Source organism: Glycine soja, chromosome 3 (genome assembly GCF_004193775.1).
Source record: "Glycine soja cultivar W05 chromosome 3, ASM419377v2, whole genome shotgun sequence".
Lineage (NCBI taxonomy): Eukaryota > Viridiplantae > Streptophyta > Magnoliopsida > Fabales > Fabaceae > Glycine > Glycine soja.
This window is the reverse complement of record NC_041004.1, coordinates 46234098-46251839: the sequence shown is the minus strand read 5'-3', so window position 1 is coordinate 46251839 and position 17742 is coordinate 46234098. Positions and strand designations below refer to the sequence as shown.

Genomic DNA, 17742 nt, shown 5'->3' with positions numbered 1-17742 from the left:
TTTTTATTGAAAAAATTTAGGAAAAAAAATGATTAAAGTAAGGAGAAAATCTTTCAGACTAAAGAAAATGCTTACAAAGATAATTTAATGTGTCAAATGAGAAATTGTCTTGCTACACTCAACCTAATCCTTCGGATTAAATCAATAACCCTTTAAATAAACATAGTTTTAATATTATTATAATATTAATTATATTAATTTAAATTTCATCTTAAAATTTTGATACATATATACCAATAAAGATGGTGCGCCATAATTTTTTTACGTTTATTTATATTTTTTTTCTCAATTTTAAAGTCTTATATTTTTTTTTATCTTTTCCTTATGTAATATTGCATAATACATATTATTAATAAAATATATACTATTTGATTTAAGAAAATTAAATTAAAAAAATCTTTCTACGATGCCACTATTATTTTATTCTATAGTGAAGTGTTACCTTAAAACTTAACAAGAATTTTAAAAGGGGGAGGGTGATTCAATAGTCAATAGTATTCAAGAGCACCCACAGCATCAGAAACACAAATATCTAAATGCACCTCGGTATAAATTCTTCGATGATCTTATGTTAAGATCGACCAAAATGCTACACTTAAATATCTTACTGTACATGTTTGAATGGAGAAATTTAGAAACGAAGAAAATAGAGAGTAAATTTTGTATTTTATATAACTTCGTTATTTGAGTTTTTCAAATAAGATAATATATATCATTATAGTTAACAGAAATTAAATTATCATATATTTCAATTATTCTTTGTTCTTATTCTAAAAATGTATTATAACTTTCTATATTTTAATAATAATAAAAAAAAGTAACGCGGATTCCATCTTCTAGTGTTCTCCTCCAACCATGCACAACTGCAGAAATAAAATTAGGGGTTTTTTAATCAAACAAAACAAAATCAACATCTCTGTTAATTTGTATAATTATTTTTTGTACACATAAATTTCGTATCCTTAAGCATGCTATTGATTGATCATCATGCAAGCTTGCTAGCAATAATTTATAACTTTTCTTCCCTATATATTTGGAAGAAGACACTGATAATTCCTTTTGCTTTTTATTTTTTAGAATTAATTCCCATCCCAGTAGATTTTAAAATGACCAAGACTCAAGAGTTTATATCATTTCAGCAATAAATTTTGAAGATCATATTTGGTATTATACATATTTAATTGTATTTATTATTTATTATCTATATATATTAAAATATTTTACAAAAACCAAAGGATAATAAATATTTTTTCAAAATTAATTGTTGTACAAAAAAAAAAAGTATTCCGGAAGAATGTCTCATCTCTTCCCTGGGACAGTGTGTTCCCAATTAATGGACATTAGCCAATATATGTATATATGAAACATCAATTTCACAAAGAAAATAAATATGTAAATTGCATTGGCATTATAAAATCATCCACAAAACAGAAACATTGTTCTAATTCCTCAAGCTGTTCGGTGGTCACAAAAATCAAATATACATATTCAATTATTACTTTATGCTATATATATATAAAAGAAAAGTCCTCCTCCCACCACCACCAAAACCAAAAGAAAACGGAAAATAGTGGAACTTATTACGCCATATAAAATGGACAAAATTAATGAATTTGAAACTAACTAATGGCAATCCAAAGAAGGGTATTACTTAATTTCAGAGCTTTCTCACCTGCACGAATGATCAACATGCATACTGAACCAAAGCAGCAGACCCCACTTGAGAAGACTCATCAGCTTGGACTTGATCATGATCCGGTGGCACTTGATCACCGGAATTCGCGGTTGGATTCAAGTAGTTTTTCCCTTCCCTTTCATCAGACTGTGGCACGATTTTTCCCTGACCATACAAGCAACTCAGTTGATGGAAATAAGGACATGTCCTAGAGTTAAGGGACCTTTTCTTATTAACATTATCCTTGGTTTTTCTGAAGTACTTGTTTATGTTCTCCCATTTCTCTTTGCACCTCTTTGCACTTCTCTTGTATCCCAGCTCTGACATCCCTTGCGAGATTCTCTCCCACAGAGGACCCTTATTGTTTCCTTCTTTCTCTTCATTGTTGTTGTTGTTGTTGTTGCTGCTGCTTAGACTTGTGCACCTCAGGTTTATCAGTGCTAACACTTCATCTCTTGGCCATCTTCTCCCAATATCATCTTTCGAATTCTCACTGGTACTGGCCATAGGGGTTGTTGAGGTGGGCTTATATGTTGAAACTGAATTTGAGTCTAATGGGATAATGTTATTGTGGCTATTGAGTGAAGAACTAGGGTTGTGGCCGGGTGTTGGGGAAGAGTTGGAGGAAGAAGGAACTTGTAGTAATGTGTCACTTGCGCTAGGGTTTTCTGCTCCCAATAACGTAGCTTGATCATGATTTTGAATCATTTTAGGAGAAGGTGTTGGCTCAAGATTGTTGTCTTCATTGGAAGGATCATTAGGGTTTTGCGGGTGCAATGCACAATTTGGAAGATTTGAACCATTTGTTTTGTAGTACTTGGCATTTTGGCTTGGAGGGGATGATAATGAAGTTGTTGTTGTTGCGCATTTCTTTAAGAATTCAATTATGGTGGCATGTCTACCCCCGGCAATGGCTTGCTCTTGTGCCATAATCTCAAGCTCCTTGTTCATCCTATCCAACTCTTGCTTCTTCCACGCCTCCTCTCTGGCGAACTTCTCTTGGTCCCTTTTGAGCATGTCCTCGAGGAGCCTGTTGTGAATCTCTTCTTGCTGAGCCATCATCTTGTTGACGACACTCTCGCAAAAACCCTTGAACATTTCGAACCTATCACGCCTCTTCCTCTTGCGCACCTTTGAAATATTTGACTTCTCCACCACAATGTCATCACATTGTTTGGTCGCTGTAGTTATTTCAATGTCTCTTTTATTTTCTTCCAATGCGTGGTGGCCCATGTTGTCTCCTCCCAGGTGGTGAGTCTTTTCAACCCCATTATGATTATCACCACCACCACCAGGATCAGGGTTTTGACAAAGCTCCTCCAGCTCGCTAATAAGGAACCGGAAATTGTTCTTTCCGTAGTTATTATTAATGTTGTCGAAATATCTACTCTCATCTTCGAACTTCTCCTTGCACTTCTCAGCACTCTTCTTAAACCCAACCTCTGCTAGCTTTCTGCACACATCATAAATATAAAAATCCAAAACCAACCAACATAAGCATTTTTATGTTAATTATTTGCATCGCACAAGTATTAGCACGTATATACTGTTCCCTTCATGACTTCAAATTTTAATGGCTTCCCTTCAACTTAATCAGCCTTACTATATCTTGCTCTCGGGGTTTGTGTCTTGCTGTGTCAGCGTGCGAGCTAAAAGTACTATAGATAGCGCGTTGGTGCACGTGTGTGTTAATTTATCAACCCCAAGATACTTAATCGAATACTATAGTTTAACTAGCTAGCACATTAATTAATTTCTCATTCATTTCATTCTCCCCAGATGATATGATCACTCATCAATTTAATTAATTCACTCACTTGCTCAAAGGAATATGAGTTAATTTAAACATAAAAGTGAGGTTTAATTGAAAGCATATATGTAGTATATGATTAATGTGATGTTAGTATATAGTATAAGTACCTTGAGACATGGTCCCATGTGAGCTCCGGGAACCAATTTTCCATGCTAGATCTGATTCTAAAAAGTGCAAGCACTTCATCGTTGGTCCAGGAATCGGTTAGCTGATCTGGTAATTGCCTTTGATCTCTTTGAATCTCAACGTCGTTGTTGTTGTTGATTGGAGCAACCTTGTCTTGTTCATGTTTGTGGGTGGGAGTGGGAGAAATAATAGTAGTAGGGGGGTGCAATGGGTGCAAGAGATGATTTGTTTGGAGTGATGGCAAGTGATGATGATGAGAAGAAGGGTTATATGGATCAAAGGGTAGGAAGGTATTTGGAGGAGGGGTTGAAGAGGCATGATGGTGGAGAGGGAAAGACATGTGGAGAGGAAGAGTGGTCCTTGTTGGTGCTATGAATTGGTGGAACTGGTCCGGTGCTCCATCGAACATGTTTGTGTTGTGTTGGAGTAGTGCTTTACTACCTCTTCCTTTCTCCGACGGAAAAATAAATCACCACAATGCTATAAGCAAGTATTCATAAACGCTTAACTTAACTCCTTTTCTCTCTCTCTCTCTCTTCTTCGCGTTTATCAAGGAGATTGTCCTTGCAGGAAAAGGAAAAGATAGCTGATAGCCCCCGACACCTTTTAGGAGAAAGTGAACTCACCGGCCACCTCCCCTAAACGATAGTATTTTACGCAATTAAATATTGTGTGACCTTAGACAAGTCAATCCAACCACGTTGCTATTCAAGGTATATTCAATTCATTTCAAACTTGGCCAACCCTTTTTCTCTTTTCAAACAAAATCCAAACTCATCTTTATCATCCCATTAAATTAAACACACTCACCCGCTATATCAAGAATACTACTATTTTAGTCAGCTGGCTTACTCACACTCCCACAATATCAACTTGTGATTACCAGGGATTCTAAAAGGCAAATTGTGATTCACAAGGGATCCTAAGTAATTGCTTAATTTATCCGTAACCCAAAATTCGAACTTCGGCAAACCATTACCATTTCACTAAAAATTAGCAATTTTTTTCAAATAAAGTATGAAGTTCAATAAATTACTTGAAAATTCTCAATTCTATAGTTAAATTAGTACACAAGTTAAATTATTTAAAGATATAATGACATGTTACATTTACCTTATTTTATATTTGTGTATATGTGAGGTGTGATGGATAAGATATGATGTGGGGGTTGATGTAGACGCGCGATGGGAGTGAGAGTGTGGTTAATTAGAGGAGGGGTTGGGTAGAAAAAAAAATGTGTGGGGTGGCATAGAGTAGCTGACGGTGATGATGGTGTAATTAACGGCATAGTGGCAGGACACGTGAAAAGAAGCAGAGAGTGGGACCAATGATTTAAGGATGGGAATCTTCACTTGGTACAAAGGAATACAGTGCTGTCGTACAGGAACAGCAGCCAGCACGTGCAAGCGCTTACTGTGTAGTGGACGCTTGCACACAGTCACAGACACAGAGCAAGAGCCAGGAGCACATGGACGTGAGAAGCTTATTATTGTGTATAAGTATAAATGTTTGTTTTGCATGCTTTTCTATCATGTAACACCTTATGAACTACTTACTCATTTTGATATAAAGAAGGGGAAAATAATGTTAATTATACTCATTTAAGTTTTTTTTCTTCAAAATATCTAAATTTAGGGGGAGAAGATGATGTTTCAATCCAAGAAAAAGAATTCTCTCGAGTCAAATAGTATTTATAAAGATACATATTTACATTTTTCTCACCCTAAGAAAACGAATTTGTCGTATGTGAGACTCTATCTTCTTCTCTTCTATCAATCCTTCTAGGTTGAAATTATGTAAGTTATGTGGGGGAAATGGATGTAAAGATATAGCATTATATGAGTTAAATTAAAACACTGAAAATAATGAGAAAATTAATTAAATGAAACATGCATGCATGAAGAGATGTCTGTTTGAGACAGTGTCTGGCCACAGAAGAGTAGGGGCCTAAAGGAGCCTCATATACTAAAAGACAATGCGGGACCTTCTCTCCTCACATAAACATTGCACCATATGCATCTCGTGTGTTGTCACTATAATATATTGAATTCGTGTACAAGTTGTAAATTACTACTAGCTCGCAATTAGCTAACCTAAGACATTAACATTACATTAGGCTAGCTAAGAATTCAGTACGGACTATTTAATTTTGATTTTTTTAAATAAAAAATATACATTTTTATGTAGAATTGTGGAACCGTGCTGCTCCCACTATGCCTCTAGTTTTGCGGAGGCAGTGAAAATGAAAATGGGTATTGTTCTTCGCTTTGGAGACTGTGCTTGAGAAGAAACATACCATGTATATTTGGTTGATGGTTTTTCTGTTAACAGGCCTTGAGTAAAGGAAGCGTTGTGTAGTGTAGGGGTTTGTCAGAATTGCTTGTGTGATTATCTGTTGCTGCTTCTTTTTTTTTTGTTTTGTTATCCTCTATATGTGAGTTTGTATCGAGTTCTGTAGTGTTCTATGCTGGGTCTGTTAAAGAGCATTGCTTATTGATTCCAGTTGTCAAAGCTCTGGATGAGTTTTATGTAAACACTCGTAACCTGTCAATTTTGGTAAGATGAGTTGGATTTTATAACCTGTGTGGGCTTGCTTAACTTGCTCCACTCAACCCGACGTCCAAAACTAAGATCAATAAATCTATATTAGATAAAATGAAGAAAACAACTTATTGACAAGACACTATTACCCACTCCCTAAGATGTAACTGAAAGTGAGAATTAAAATAAAATAGTAAATTAAGAAAATTCTATAATGTTAATAAAACCAAAGTATTAAGACCATAAATCTATATCAATCTATCAGTTTATTTTTATTTTAAAAAACAGTAATTAGAGAACATTTATTAAAAAATAAAACTTCTTTACCCCACTCCCTCTAAATCTCAATTCCCAAATATATCCTTAAATTTTTAAAATAATTATATATCCCACATATAAATACGTGGCTTTTGCAACTCATTCCATCTATAAATATACGTCAAATTCGCTTCATGATTTAACTCCTTGATAAGAAGCTGGAAACGTATTTAATGCTAACATAACATATACTTACGACAAATGTGCACTCAAATGTACAACATAAACAAGACGGAAGCACAAGCAAAAAGATCAAATTGGTCTGAGACTGAGTACAACAAAAACTTCGGCATGCGTGCTCTCACTTCACAAGTACAAGGCACCAAATCGACTATTGACAAGGAGAGCAGATGTTCAATTTCCAAACCATCCATTAAGGCATTACCCTAAACTTTAGCCAAACTGATCACTACATCATTTGTCTAGGAAAGCATAGGAATGACATGTGTCAGCTAAAAATACACAACAGGAAAACAACGAGATGGTATGTTACTGCTAAAATGAACAAATAGGACAGCACAACAAGGTACTAAAATCCAACACATGGAAATCTTCTCATACAAAAACGAAGATTGAAATTTAAATTTTCAGCAGTACTAGTTGTTATTAGTGTTAAATTTCACGGTTCTTCAACAAGTATACAAGATACAGAGAGTACCTGAGAGAGGATATTACATTTTTGCTCTCTACCGACAAGTATTATAACAATACAAAATTAGTAACACGAGCTGAAACTTCTCTTTGCAGTGTTCTCCCTGTTCTATAAATCACTTTCTCTTCCAGAAAACATTGCTAAATTGGGTAGGTGTGTGCATACTATTGGTTTAATGTCTTGTGATATGCAACCTGCAACAGCATCAAAATAAAAGAATTTATATATACATACAACTGTGAGTGAAGGAAATATGCAGAGGACATGCTAGGAGATTAACTGATACACCTTTACCCAGCCAGTTTCAACCATGCCAAAATAATTCAGTAGGGTTTAAAGAATAATAAATATATCTGACCACAGTTTGAGCGAAGCCAGGACCAAGCTTTGTCCCATTTTATGTTTTTACAACTCTATTATTTATGTGCATATTCCCAATGCTAAAAGTTTTTCCCAATCATGATTAATTAGAGCACCTGTAGTAACAGACAGAAGACTTTTCAAATTGGGGGTGCTTACAGATGTTGAAGTCTTCAGCAGCTCCCTTATGGCCATTGTTGCATAACATGAAGCAGGAAGAGTAAAGCTCAATTTTAGAGCGATTTGGGAATCTTGAGAGCTGGAGCCACTGAGAGATTCGTCGTGTGGTAATTTTATTTCCTCACCTGCAATCTCACTATAATTCTCAACCTTTACAACATCATTGGAGCTCTCTAATTCTCTAATGCAATCAAAGGCTTCTTCATTTTTCCCATTTGCTGCACCCATTTGTTTGACAGTGCCCATAGGCTTAGACTTGTTAACTTTGTCTAAATCTGTCTCTACCAATTGTTTATTACTATCACTATATGTAAGTAATTCCCTGCAATTGCAGACATCAAAGGAATGAGTCAATAAGTGAACTACACTCAAACAAAAACGAGTAAAAAGTAAGACTCTATGCAATGTGGAGGGTTAACTTAGGTAAATACCATTCAAAGTTAATTGGCTTCTGAAAAACCCTCCTGTAGCATCCAGTGATACTAGTTATTGAGAAATCCCTAATAAAAAGTAGGAATAAACCAGGGTAAGAGAACTGTCAAGGCAGGAGAAAAAAAGAAGATAAAGAATGAATGTAGAAAGGGACTCATCAAGAATTGAGCAGAGATTCTTATTACATACTCCACATTATGCACGCTTTCAGTTAAACTGATTCCATCCTGACCAGTACAAAAGGTGAATGTTTAGAGAGGGGAAATAACAACCCATGGAACAATAACAGTAAATAAGGTTGCAGAAACCTAGGACAGCAACCAAAATGTATATGTAAGAAATAGCTGATCATACTTCTAGAAGTAACAGAAGGAGGAGGGAGAAAAAGAGAAGCAGTGGATGGGCTTGTCCACGCATAATAATAATATCTCCACTAAATTGAAGTTCCAAGAATCAATATCAATTGTCAACTACTAAGTAACAATATCAATTGTCAATTAATCTTGATTGCATACATACAGCAGCTCTTCAGGTTGGTGTTTCACAGAATATCCGGATCAGAACCTATAGCCTTCAAGGCATAACTAACTTGAAAAGTTAACTTATTTCAAATTTAAGAGCATTCTTTATTTCATCACCAAAGGACTGTTTTGCTCGATACAATAAAATGAATTTGAGGAACAACTTTTTGATTTCCCCCGTCATGAAATATAATACTTGCTCAAGTACCCTCAAATGCATAACAATTAATATAACCTTGAATTATTGTTTATAAGTAAAGGGATAAATCTACTCCTACACAAGTTTTTTACAACAATTCTTACAATGTAAGAGAGAGATAGGAAGAGTGGGATAATATGGGTGGTTTACAGATTTGATAGAATGATAGAAAGAAAAAATGAATTATTAAAAGTATTCTAAGAATTTGTTGTATGTATCACTACTCTAACTCTCTAAGTAAAATATTTAACATGACATCCAGCCTCAGCTTCTCAGATACCACTCCTAATTAAATGCATAAAAATTCAGGATATTGAGACTTGAGAGTACAAGGGCCAAACTGATACGTACTTTTTTCGCTAAATCTTCATAAACATTGGCAATATGATTGGTTGGATATTTTATCCTTGAACTGCAGGATAAGAAATACATAAATGCCATTCATCCCTACCCCAAAATAAAAAATAAGACAATGGAAACTAAAACATTGGCAGAGGATCCGAGTTATCTGAATCAAAGAATCTGAGCAGTATTAGCTATTCATGCTTACCCTGGCATGGGAAGGATTACATCATCAATTGTGTAATATCCTGAATTAAGATCTTCAACATCGACAACCTGTCATATGAAGTAAACCCACTTTAAATTGTCAAGCTTATTTTATTCACACAGCTACTGTTGTACTTGTTGAGTAATACTTTTTTGTTCCAATTGATAAATTATCCTTCCCTTAGTTGTACTTCCCCTCATTTCTCCTAAACGAAAATCTTTTTGTATTTAAAAAAAAGAATAGATTTGACACTTTACCACCAGCTAATGAAGGTAGACATCAAGTTCCTAGACATAGAATTATGTCCATGGAATTAATCTGTTCATTTGAGGAAAAATGGTTCACCATTGACCATAGTGTTTAAATCATGAAACTTGATACAAAATTGCTTGATAGATTATTGATTTCATTTTTAAAATTTCATTAAAGGCTCACTACGTCACTTACCATTTTCATAATTAATAATAATTAGGAATCCAGATAGAAAATGTTAAATTATAGGGTTTTTGGTATAGATGGAGGAAAAGGAGAGAATAGAGACCAAATACTTTGAGTTTAATATTAACTTGATATGATGTGATGTATTACAATGTGATGCATAACATGAAGCAGTAGCCCTTCATATATATTAGAATCTTAATCCTTAAGAACAAATCTGAAATAACTTCCTGAAGATAAAAACCCTACAAATAAAAAGACAGAATGATAGATAGCAATGTATTATGTGATTGATAGTATGATGTTCCTGAAATACAATAACCTAGTGTACCTATTTATACCACAAAATAGGTCAAGTGCAAATATTACTGGTATAAGCCCAAGTCCAATGCTAACAACCTACAAGACTAATTCCTAATATCTTCTAACAGCTTCATTGATGCTTTCTTTCTTATGTACTTTTGTTTTTCTTTCTTTTTTTTTAAGATGGATTTCTTATCCTCCTAATTCTTTGTAATCATCTTCTTTTCATCTAAATTCTTATATGAAAAATAAATTCAATTTAATACAATCTTCTTGAACTTTCATTTTCAGAATAATTACAATGTATAAACAATAAAATGACTAAAAAAAAGTGACCAAATATCTGTGCATAGATGTACCTTCAAGACTACACATTGTGTCATGTGTGCACACTAGACTCTAAATAGATAGATGAGAAAGATATGTTGTGACATATTTCTAAACCTACATATCAGTTGAGTACTAGCAGACCTCTGCAATGGGCCAAAACCAAAAGTCTAACCTTGACACTATCTATTTCTTCATGAATCTCTCCAGAGATTTCATCTTCGTTATTAGAATCATACCTACCACTGCAGTCTTCAGCATATTCAGATCCAACAGACTCTGTAACCTTTCCAGTAGAATTTTCTTTACAATATACCAAGTCCCCTAATACTACATTTTCAGTTCCTGCCACACAGTAGAATCACTTTCGATTTAATAAATGAATATTTTGACTTCAAGTATCATAATAATGATAATTCATGGTAAGGATTGTATGGATTAAGTATCAAATGCATTCAGGAAATCAGGTGTGACATTAGAAGTTCATTGCCTGAGAAAGTAAGACAAATCTAGAAGTTTATTACAAATCACAACTTACCATATTTTTGCACCCTCTTACTTGCAGCATGGTTCCACAAATAGCTTTGGTAACTATGAACATACCTAAAAAAAAGCAGTGGAACTATATAATGAATACCAATATAATCCTTCAAATAAATGATCTTGAATAATATATTACAACTTTATTTGTGTTCTGAGCAGACTTGTCTTTGCAAATGAAACAGAAGAAAACATCATCAGATAGACAGCATAAATAACCCACTTTAGAGCTTCTGCAAGAATTTCTTGTCTCTTTCTAGCTTTCAAATGCTATTCATTTGTGTTTGTGTTAACTTCACAGTTTTGTCTATACATTAAAACATTTCCCCCTTAGCAGTAGTGTGTCAAAAGCAGAGATTTAGGACACGCTTGTTACAGATTAAAAAAGTTATTTGGATGTAAAATCATCTAGTGATTATTATTTAGATATTTTTTAAAAAAGCATAAGCTAATTTAGGTTTGTTTAGAATCATGAAAATCACTTAAAAAAACAGCTGATTTTTATGAGAATCGTTTTGATTAAATTTTAGAATTTTTTTCAACTTCTGATTATTTTGAAAAGCTGAAACAACCGCATGAAAAAAGTTTAAAGGTGATTATTTAAAAAATTGATTTTTACTGTAACAAACGTGCCCTTAGTACTTAAAACAGCCAATTTTATTTTTTAATAATGAAGCATACCAACAAGATTAAAAATACATGCATTTGTCAACTCTGTTTCACATATACAGCAGCCTATTAGCCGGAGTTTTTTCCCATCAAAATAAAACTGAATGGCTGATGAGCTGGCATGGATGTATAGAACTGACTAGTGTCTACAAGTGCTAGGGAGGAGAGCAAAACAGATATACATCTCAGCATAAAATTAGCAACGGCAATAAAAGGAAAGTTAAATATAACAAAGAAAACATTTTTATTCTTCAAGCAAGAGCAATTAAAATATAAGCATATGTAGTATCCAAAGAAAAGAGATTCATGAAATTCTGTAACACCTGATGATGATAGAAGATGAGTGATAAAAATGAAATTTGGTACTACATCTAAGAAAAATCGCTAGCAATAACAGACTAACACCGCTTTAGCCAAAACATTCAAAACATGTCAATATCATCAGATAATTATAACTCACAACATTCTCAGAGTCCTTGGAATACTTTTCAAAGCCTGCAAATAATTTCCAGGAGACGTTTTTAAAGTTTGCAGCTGCAGAAGATTTGGTGACAAAAACATGGTTATGACTTCATAGATCATACATGGATAAATATAGTGGGTAAACAAAAAAATTAGCTTCACTCCAACACCAAGTGTCTAATGCAAAAATCATTTTCATTTGAAGCTTACCACAGCCCTTTCAGCAACTAAATATCGAGGCAACTGCTTAAGTGTCCCAACAACATCACTACTTTCTTTATAGTACTTGCGTGCCTTGGCTATTGCACTTTTCTGTATCTAAATAACATTGTTATGAAGAACAACGGTAATCAATTTGCTATTTTTTAACTATCAGCATGCAATTAATCAATCAAGACATTATCCATTATATATAATAGAAACAATGAAAAGGATATCTCCATCTCTTGGATCAAGGATCATGTCTACAGCAAGTTTCCATTCCCCTTGGAGTAATGCAGCTCCAATAAGGTGAGTTGGCAAAGAACCACTTCCAAAACGCTGAGCACATACAAATTAGTTGCTCATAAAGCAAAAATGAAAAAAAAATGTTAAAATAATCAGTCTATTAGAAATGAATTAGGCCTGATTCACTCTCAAGAGATAAGGATTGCCAACTCTAACCTGACCATATTCCTAGCCAATCTGGGGCATCTCAATACACACCTCTCACGCTCAGGATTGGGCATCTAGACTGTGAACTGTGAAGTATGCATGACTAGACATCTACGTGTGACTCAATATTAAGACTGGGTAGAAACGGGCAAGGCCTAACTCACTCACAAAAGCTAGTTCAAGGGAAAAGGATTGCAAAGTCTTATAAGGAGTATTATAGCCATATATTCCAGTCCAATGTGTGACATCTTAACATGGCCTAAAACACCATGTTGTTACTTTGTCAAATGCTTCAACACTAAGCAAAACCATGAAAAGACAAAATATAAAACAAGAGTTTACATTTTAATGCAAGTTTTGGACTTGCAAAGAATTTTAATAGAAAAACTTTCTCATCAAGAAATGGGGAATATGAAGATGGGTATACTTTTCCAACATGTTTAAGCTTCTTATGTCTTTAATTTAAGCAATGTAATAATAATTTTTACAACAAAGTATGTATGTCATCTCAAAAAATACAACAAAACAAAAGTTTGTAATACAAATACACAAGGCTGGCAAATGGTAGACACAATGAAACTTCCAGAGATTGCTTTTCAAATATAATTTGAAAAAGGAATATGCTAGCATCCAAGAGGTAATTTTTGCTAACTCTTGTAAATATAACAGGAGAATGGGAAAATGATAAATATGCAGGCATCCTACTGCATATGTCAGTGCAAAATAGTATACAGGACACGCTACATGTCACTAGAGAACCCCACCCCCCCCCCCCCAGGCTTGTTCATAGCCTCTAAAGTAGCACAACCCAAGGTAGCTATCCAATCGCATGTTATCGCAACAAAACCAGGAAAAAGACACACACAAAGCGGGGAAGAGAGTGTAAGTTGACTTAGAAGGTACCTGGAGACCAAAGTAGTTAATGAAGCCGTGCCTTCCTAAGGCATCTGCAGATGCTTTTATGATATCTTCAGAATCTGCAACAATACCTCTGAGAAAATATGTCAATGCTATGGATACAAATATAAAGCTGCAGTTACATCAACAATTAAATAACCCTAACCGCTATGGATACTAGTTTCACATAGGAAAATTGAATTTCATGCAAAGATAAAGTCCTCACCGCAATGTGATTGTAAATCGATTTCCCAAGAGCTGGCCAAGACAAAGTCCTTCCTTAACATAACTGGACAATAGTACATTTATAGCTATCATTCCCCAAAAAACTGAATAACTGATAGGTAAGAACGTCAACCATTCAAAATTCAATCACATTACCAGAAATCACCCAATTTAATACCGAACAAGCGCTTGTTAAGGGAAGCTAGCCGACTTGCTCGCTGCTTGTAAACAGTAACCTAGAAACAAAACAAGTAATAAACCAATTGAAGTATTTATTACTAAATGAGCACCGATACCAATTCTGGAAAATGAAGAAAGGAATGAATGTTTAATGTAAAATAACAATGAAAGTGAAAATTTATCACCCTTTGGGTCGTGACAGCACGCTTGTCCTTTGTACCCGCAAATCCAAATGATTTTGGCTGTCAGTTAATTATCAATCATTTAAAACAGAAAAGTGAAAGAACTCAACAAGCTTATCCATAAATCAATAATAATTTTAGCAGATTGCATATATTTATTTTTCTTGAGGGTGGGGAGCTCAGGAGCAGGCAAAACATAAATGGGGAATAAATTATAATATAAATATACATGTACTTGCCAAATGGAAAATGCATAAACTTGGATACTTGACTATAAAAAAGTGTATCTTACTGAAACCCCATAATATTTTACATCAATCATAAAAATTCATGGAGATTGGAGGTATAAACAATAATTATGCAAAATTCCTAAATCTCCAGGTTGAAAAAAAAAAAAGATGAACATAGGCATAATACATAATACATTCATAAATTCAAAAAAAATGGCAAATAGATCCAATTATCATATCACACACGTTTCAGTTCCAGAATGCATATTGATAAGCGGGAAAAAGGAAATCCTCATATACAAGAACTGAATGAATCATCAGCAAACAAAACTTCACTTTCGGTCCATCAGAAAGCCTACAGAACATATCCAACAATGAACAAGACAGACCTGGACACTGAGCATATTTCCAATAACCCCCAAGGCTTCGTGGGTATCTTTGTTCTCCTTGTAAAGATGAAACCTAGAAATTACATTGGCAGAAACATTCAGTTGACAAACAAATACAATATAAAAAACAGGAAAATGACATGACCAAATAAAAAATGCAAAAATGACTGGCTACTGCTTTCTGACAATTTTTGAATGAAATATAATTTAATACAGCCAAAAGTCTTCATAAAGTCCAATGGTTTTGGACATTGACATTCAACAAGTGGTTACTTCTTCAACATAATAATAGTACAGCTAATTAAGAAAGTGGTCTTGTTGACTGCACTGAAACGGAAGACAGTGAGCATTGCTTGATTTATATTTTATAAAACAAAATGCCTGAGCAATATTACCTAAGGAACTTGCCAACATTTTTAGGCCAATTTTCTGAACCTCGGCTGTCAAAGGGCTTATCACCTCTTTCTTTGCGTTTCTTGGAGTTTTTGCCTTTGTTGTTTGGTTCAGCAGAATTCAATCTCACACGGATACATTTTGATGAAGCATCGGGTCCATCAACCACATCAGTGACCAGGAACTTAAAGTTTTCCTTAAAGAAGTTATGCATTGCCTGATAGATTTGAGAAGCATAAAATGTTAAAGCAGAATTAAATGTAAGATGTTTCGAATTGGCAAAAACAACTACAAAACGAAATTATTATGCATGCCAGATGCCACAAAAGCACAATCAAACCAGTCTCCTCTTTCTGAATTCAATTAAATGTAAAAGCAAACTAAAGTGGCTGGGCACTGAACTTTCCGCATTTTTATCTGTTGATATATAAATATAATATATATATATATATATATCATTTTTCTAATTTTCTGCCATTTTTTCAGTTCCCTATACTATAAAATACGATAGAATATGAAAAAGAAAAAAAGTTTTAAAAAAAAGCTAAATAAACGAATGAAGTGTGAATCAAAAGCATTCAATTTGATACTTGGTTTGTTAATCAAAAAACCATATAACTTCCACAAAAATTTCAACCCAATGTAATGAGACACCCACTTTGACCCAGTATCAAAGTTCTAGCCAATATAGACAAATGTTTCCTGAATCTAACAAAGATTAAAAAAAAATGATCAAAATAAGCCCCGAAGCTCATACTAACCTTTCGATGAGATTTATCAGAATCTGGAGAAAGAACAATGGGCGAAACACCATCTTCTCCACCGGCATTAATTTTATTAATAAATTCTTCCAAAAGAACAGCATCAGAGTCCCCAGCAAGAGACTTGAAAGATTCAATCTGAGAGGCATAACTTACAACATTGTCGGATGTGTTGGTTCCATTTTCCTGAAAACTCTGAAATAAGCCCAAAAAAAGTTAGATACTAAAAAACAAAAACAGCACAAATCAATTTATCAATGATCACGGATAATTAGACCTCTGGCTCCTCTTGAGGGGCATCAAGCGAGGACAATTGAACAACTGTTCCATCTCTGTCCACTTCATTCACGATAAAATCAGAATACCTGAATCATATTCAATTGAATCAGCACTAACAAGACACTGTTGAATAATGCACTTCATCATTAAACAAAGGAGGTGCAGTGAGGAAGGTAATAATGATTTTTAATGTAGAAAATGAAGAGACCTTTGCTTTAAAATTCCGCGGAAGCCAGGAAGGTCGGAAATGAAGCAGGAGATACCCACTTCGTGTTCTTCTGCAGTTTTCATCGCCATGACGGTTTTACACAAATGGTGATCACCGACAACTGGCTAGGGTTTTAGTTTAGTTTAGGGTTTAGAGCAACGGCTGCTGCATGTCTTGTATCCCTTGAAACGCACCGCTTTTGTAAGTTTTCTGACGGACTTCAGCTATTGTGGGCTATGTAACGGGACGGTGGCTAGGGTGAGAGACCATCACATGTCCAACCGTGGGAGAGTTATACTAGCCGTTGGATCAGTTCATTTTTACATATAGGAAAACCGGCTGACTTTTTAAGACGATTAAAAAAGGAAACAAAAAATATTGTAAAAAAAAAAACAAAAATTTCACATTTACCCCACTTGCGAGTAAACATGAGGGATAGAAATTTTATTTATAACTTGATATTATTATATTTTTATTTGTTATATATTTATTCATCTTCTTGAGAACGTGAATTTTTCTTATGGCAGATAGATCACAATGTTCTTCCCACCAAGAGTTTCATGAAAATGATTCATGTCCTTCCTAATGCGAATTGTAATCGTTGTGGGGTTGCCGATGAGGAACTCTTTCACATCTTTTTGGCACTGTGGTAATGTTTGGCGCGTTTGGGACACCTTGAAAGTACATGTTGTGAGGCCTGATTCAAATACTAGTTAGCTGGAGTAGCTTAATAAGCACTTGGAGCATGGTGACATAATTCTTCATATCTTTCAATGGGGTATATGGAATGCTTAGATCTTGAGAATAACGTGGTCCAGCCTCATTAGATTATCCACAACACTCTTTCTCTTTATAATAATATCGTTCAAACTTTTGAAGGAAGCAGGAACACTGATAATACGACTTGCAAGCCACCAACATGGGTCTAGTGTATTCAAGCTACTGGCAACCAGATTGCATTGCTTGTGGACGGCTTAAGGTCCAAGCAGCAAGGACTTTAAACCCCAAAAAAAAAAGATCTAATTTCTTTTAAGTACTAATATATCTCCAAAAAAATTTATTATAAAATTATGTTTAAAAATAAATTTTAATAAAAAAAAATTAGTACTAATATACCTCAATAAAAAATTTTAATACTAATATATGTCAAAAAATAATTTTACTTTAAGTTTCTTAAGTTCTTGAATCATCCTTGCTTGTGGACTATGAAGCACGGATACTCCAGTCCCTTATCGTGT

The 17742-nt window shown here is 34.3% G+C and overlaps 2 protein-coding genes across 4 annotated transcripts; both read right to left on the bottom strand.

Moving 5' to 3' along the window:
* Positions 1-747: 747 nt before the first annotated feature.
* LOC114407688 (trihelix transcription factor GTL1-like) lies at positions 748-4327 on the bottom strand. 2 transcript variants are annotated; one of them, XM_028370880.1, is made up of 3 exons: positions 3596-4327; positions 1673-3128; positions 748-863 (listed from the first exon to the last, which is right to left on the bottom strand). In XM_028370880.1, exons 1-2 carry the CDS (start codon positions 4021-4023, stop codon positions 1685-1687), a joined length of 1872 nt encoding a protein of 623 aa, XP_028226681.1. In that variant the 5' UTR covers positions 4024-4327; the 3' UTR covers positions 748-863; positions 1673-1684. The 2 variants fall into 2 exon arrangements, with proteins under 2 accessions (XP_028226681.1, XP_028226680.1); XM_028370879.1 differs by lacking the exon at positions 748-863 and having other exon boundaries at positions 1381-3128; positions 3596-4326.
* A 2676-nt stretch (positions 4328-7003) lies between these two features.
* Positions 7004-16791, bottom strand: LOC114407687 (multisubstrate pseudouridine synthase 7-like). 2 transcript variants are annotated; one of them, XM_028370877.1, is made up of 20 exons: positions 16505-16791; positions 16295-16382; positions 16018-16212; positions 15259-15473; positions 14864-14936; positions 14248-14304; positions 14039-14118; positions 13884-13946; positions 13664-13751; positions 12544-12646; positions 12317-12420; positions 12105-12178; positions 10974-11038; positions 10611-10780; positions 9368-9435; positions 9169-9229; positions 8287-8324; positions 8097-8165; positions 7645-7987; positions 7004-7319 (listed from the first exon to the last, which is right to left on the bottom strand). In XM_028370877.1, exons 1-20 carry the CDS (start codon positions 16591-16593, stop codon positions 7290-7292), a joined length of 2073 nt encoding a protein of 690 aa, XP_028226678.1. In that variant the 5' UTR covers positions 16594-16791; the 3' UTR covers positions 7004-7289. The 2 variants fall into 2 exon arrangements, with proteins under 2 accessions (XP_028226678.1, XP_028226679.1); XM_028370878.1 differs by having other exon boundaries at positions 14248-14274.
* Between the last annotated feature and the right edge of the window lie 951 nt (positions 16792-17742).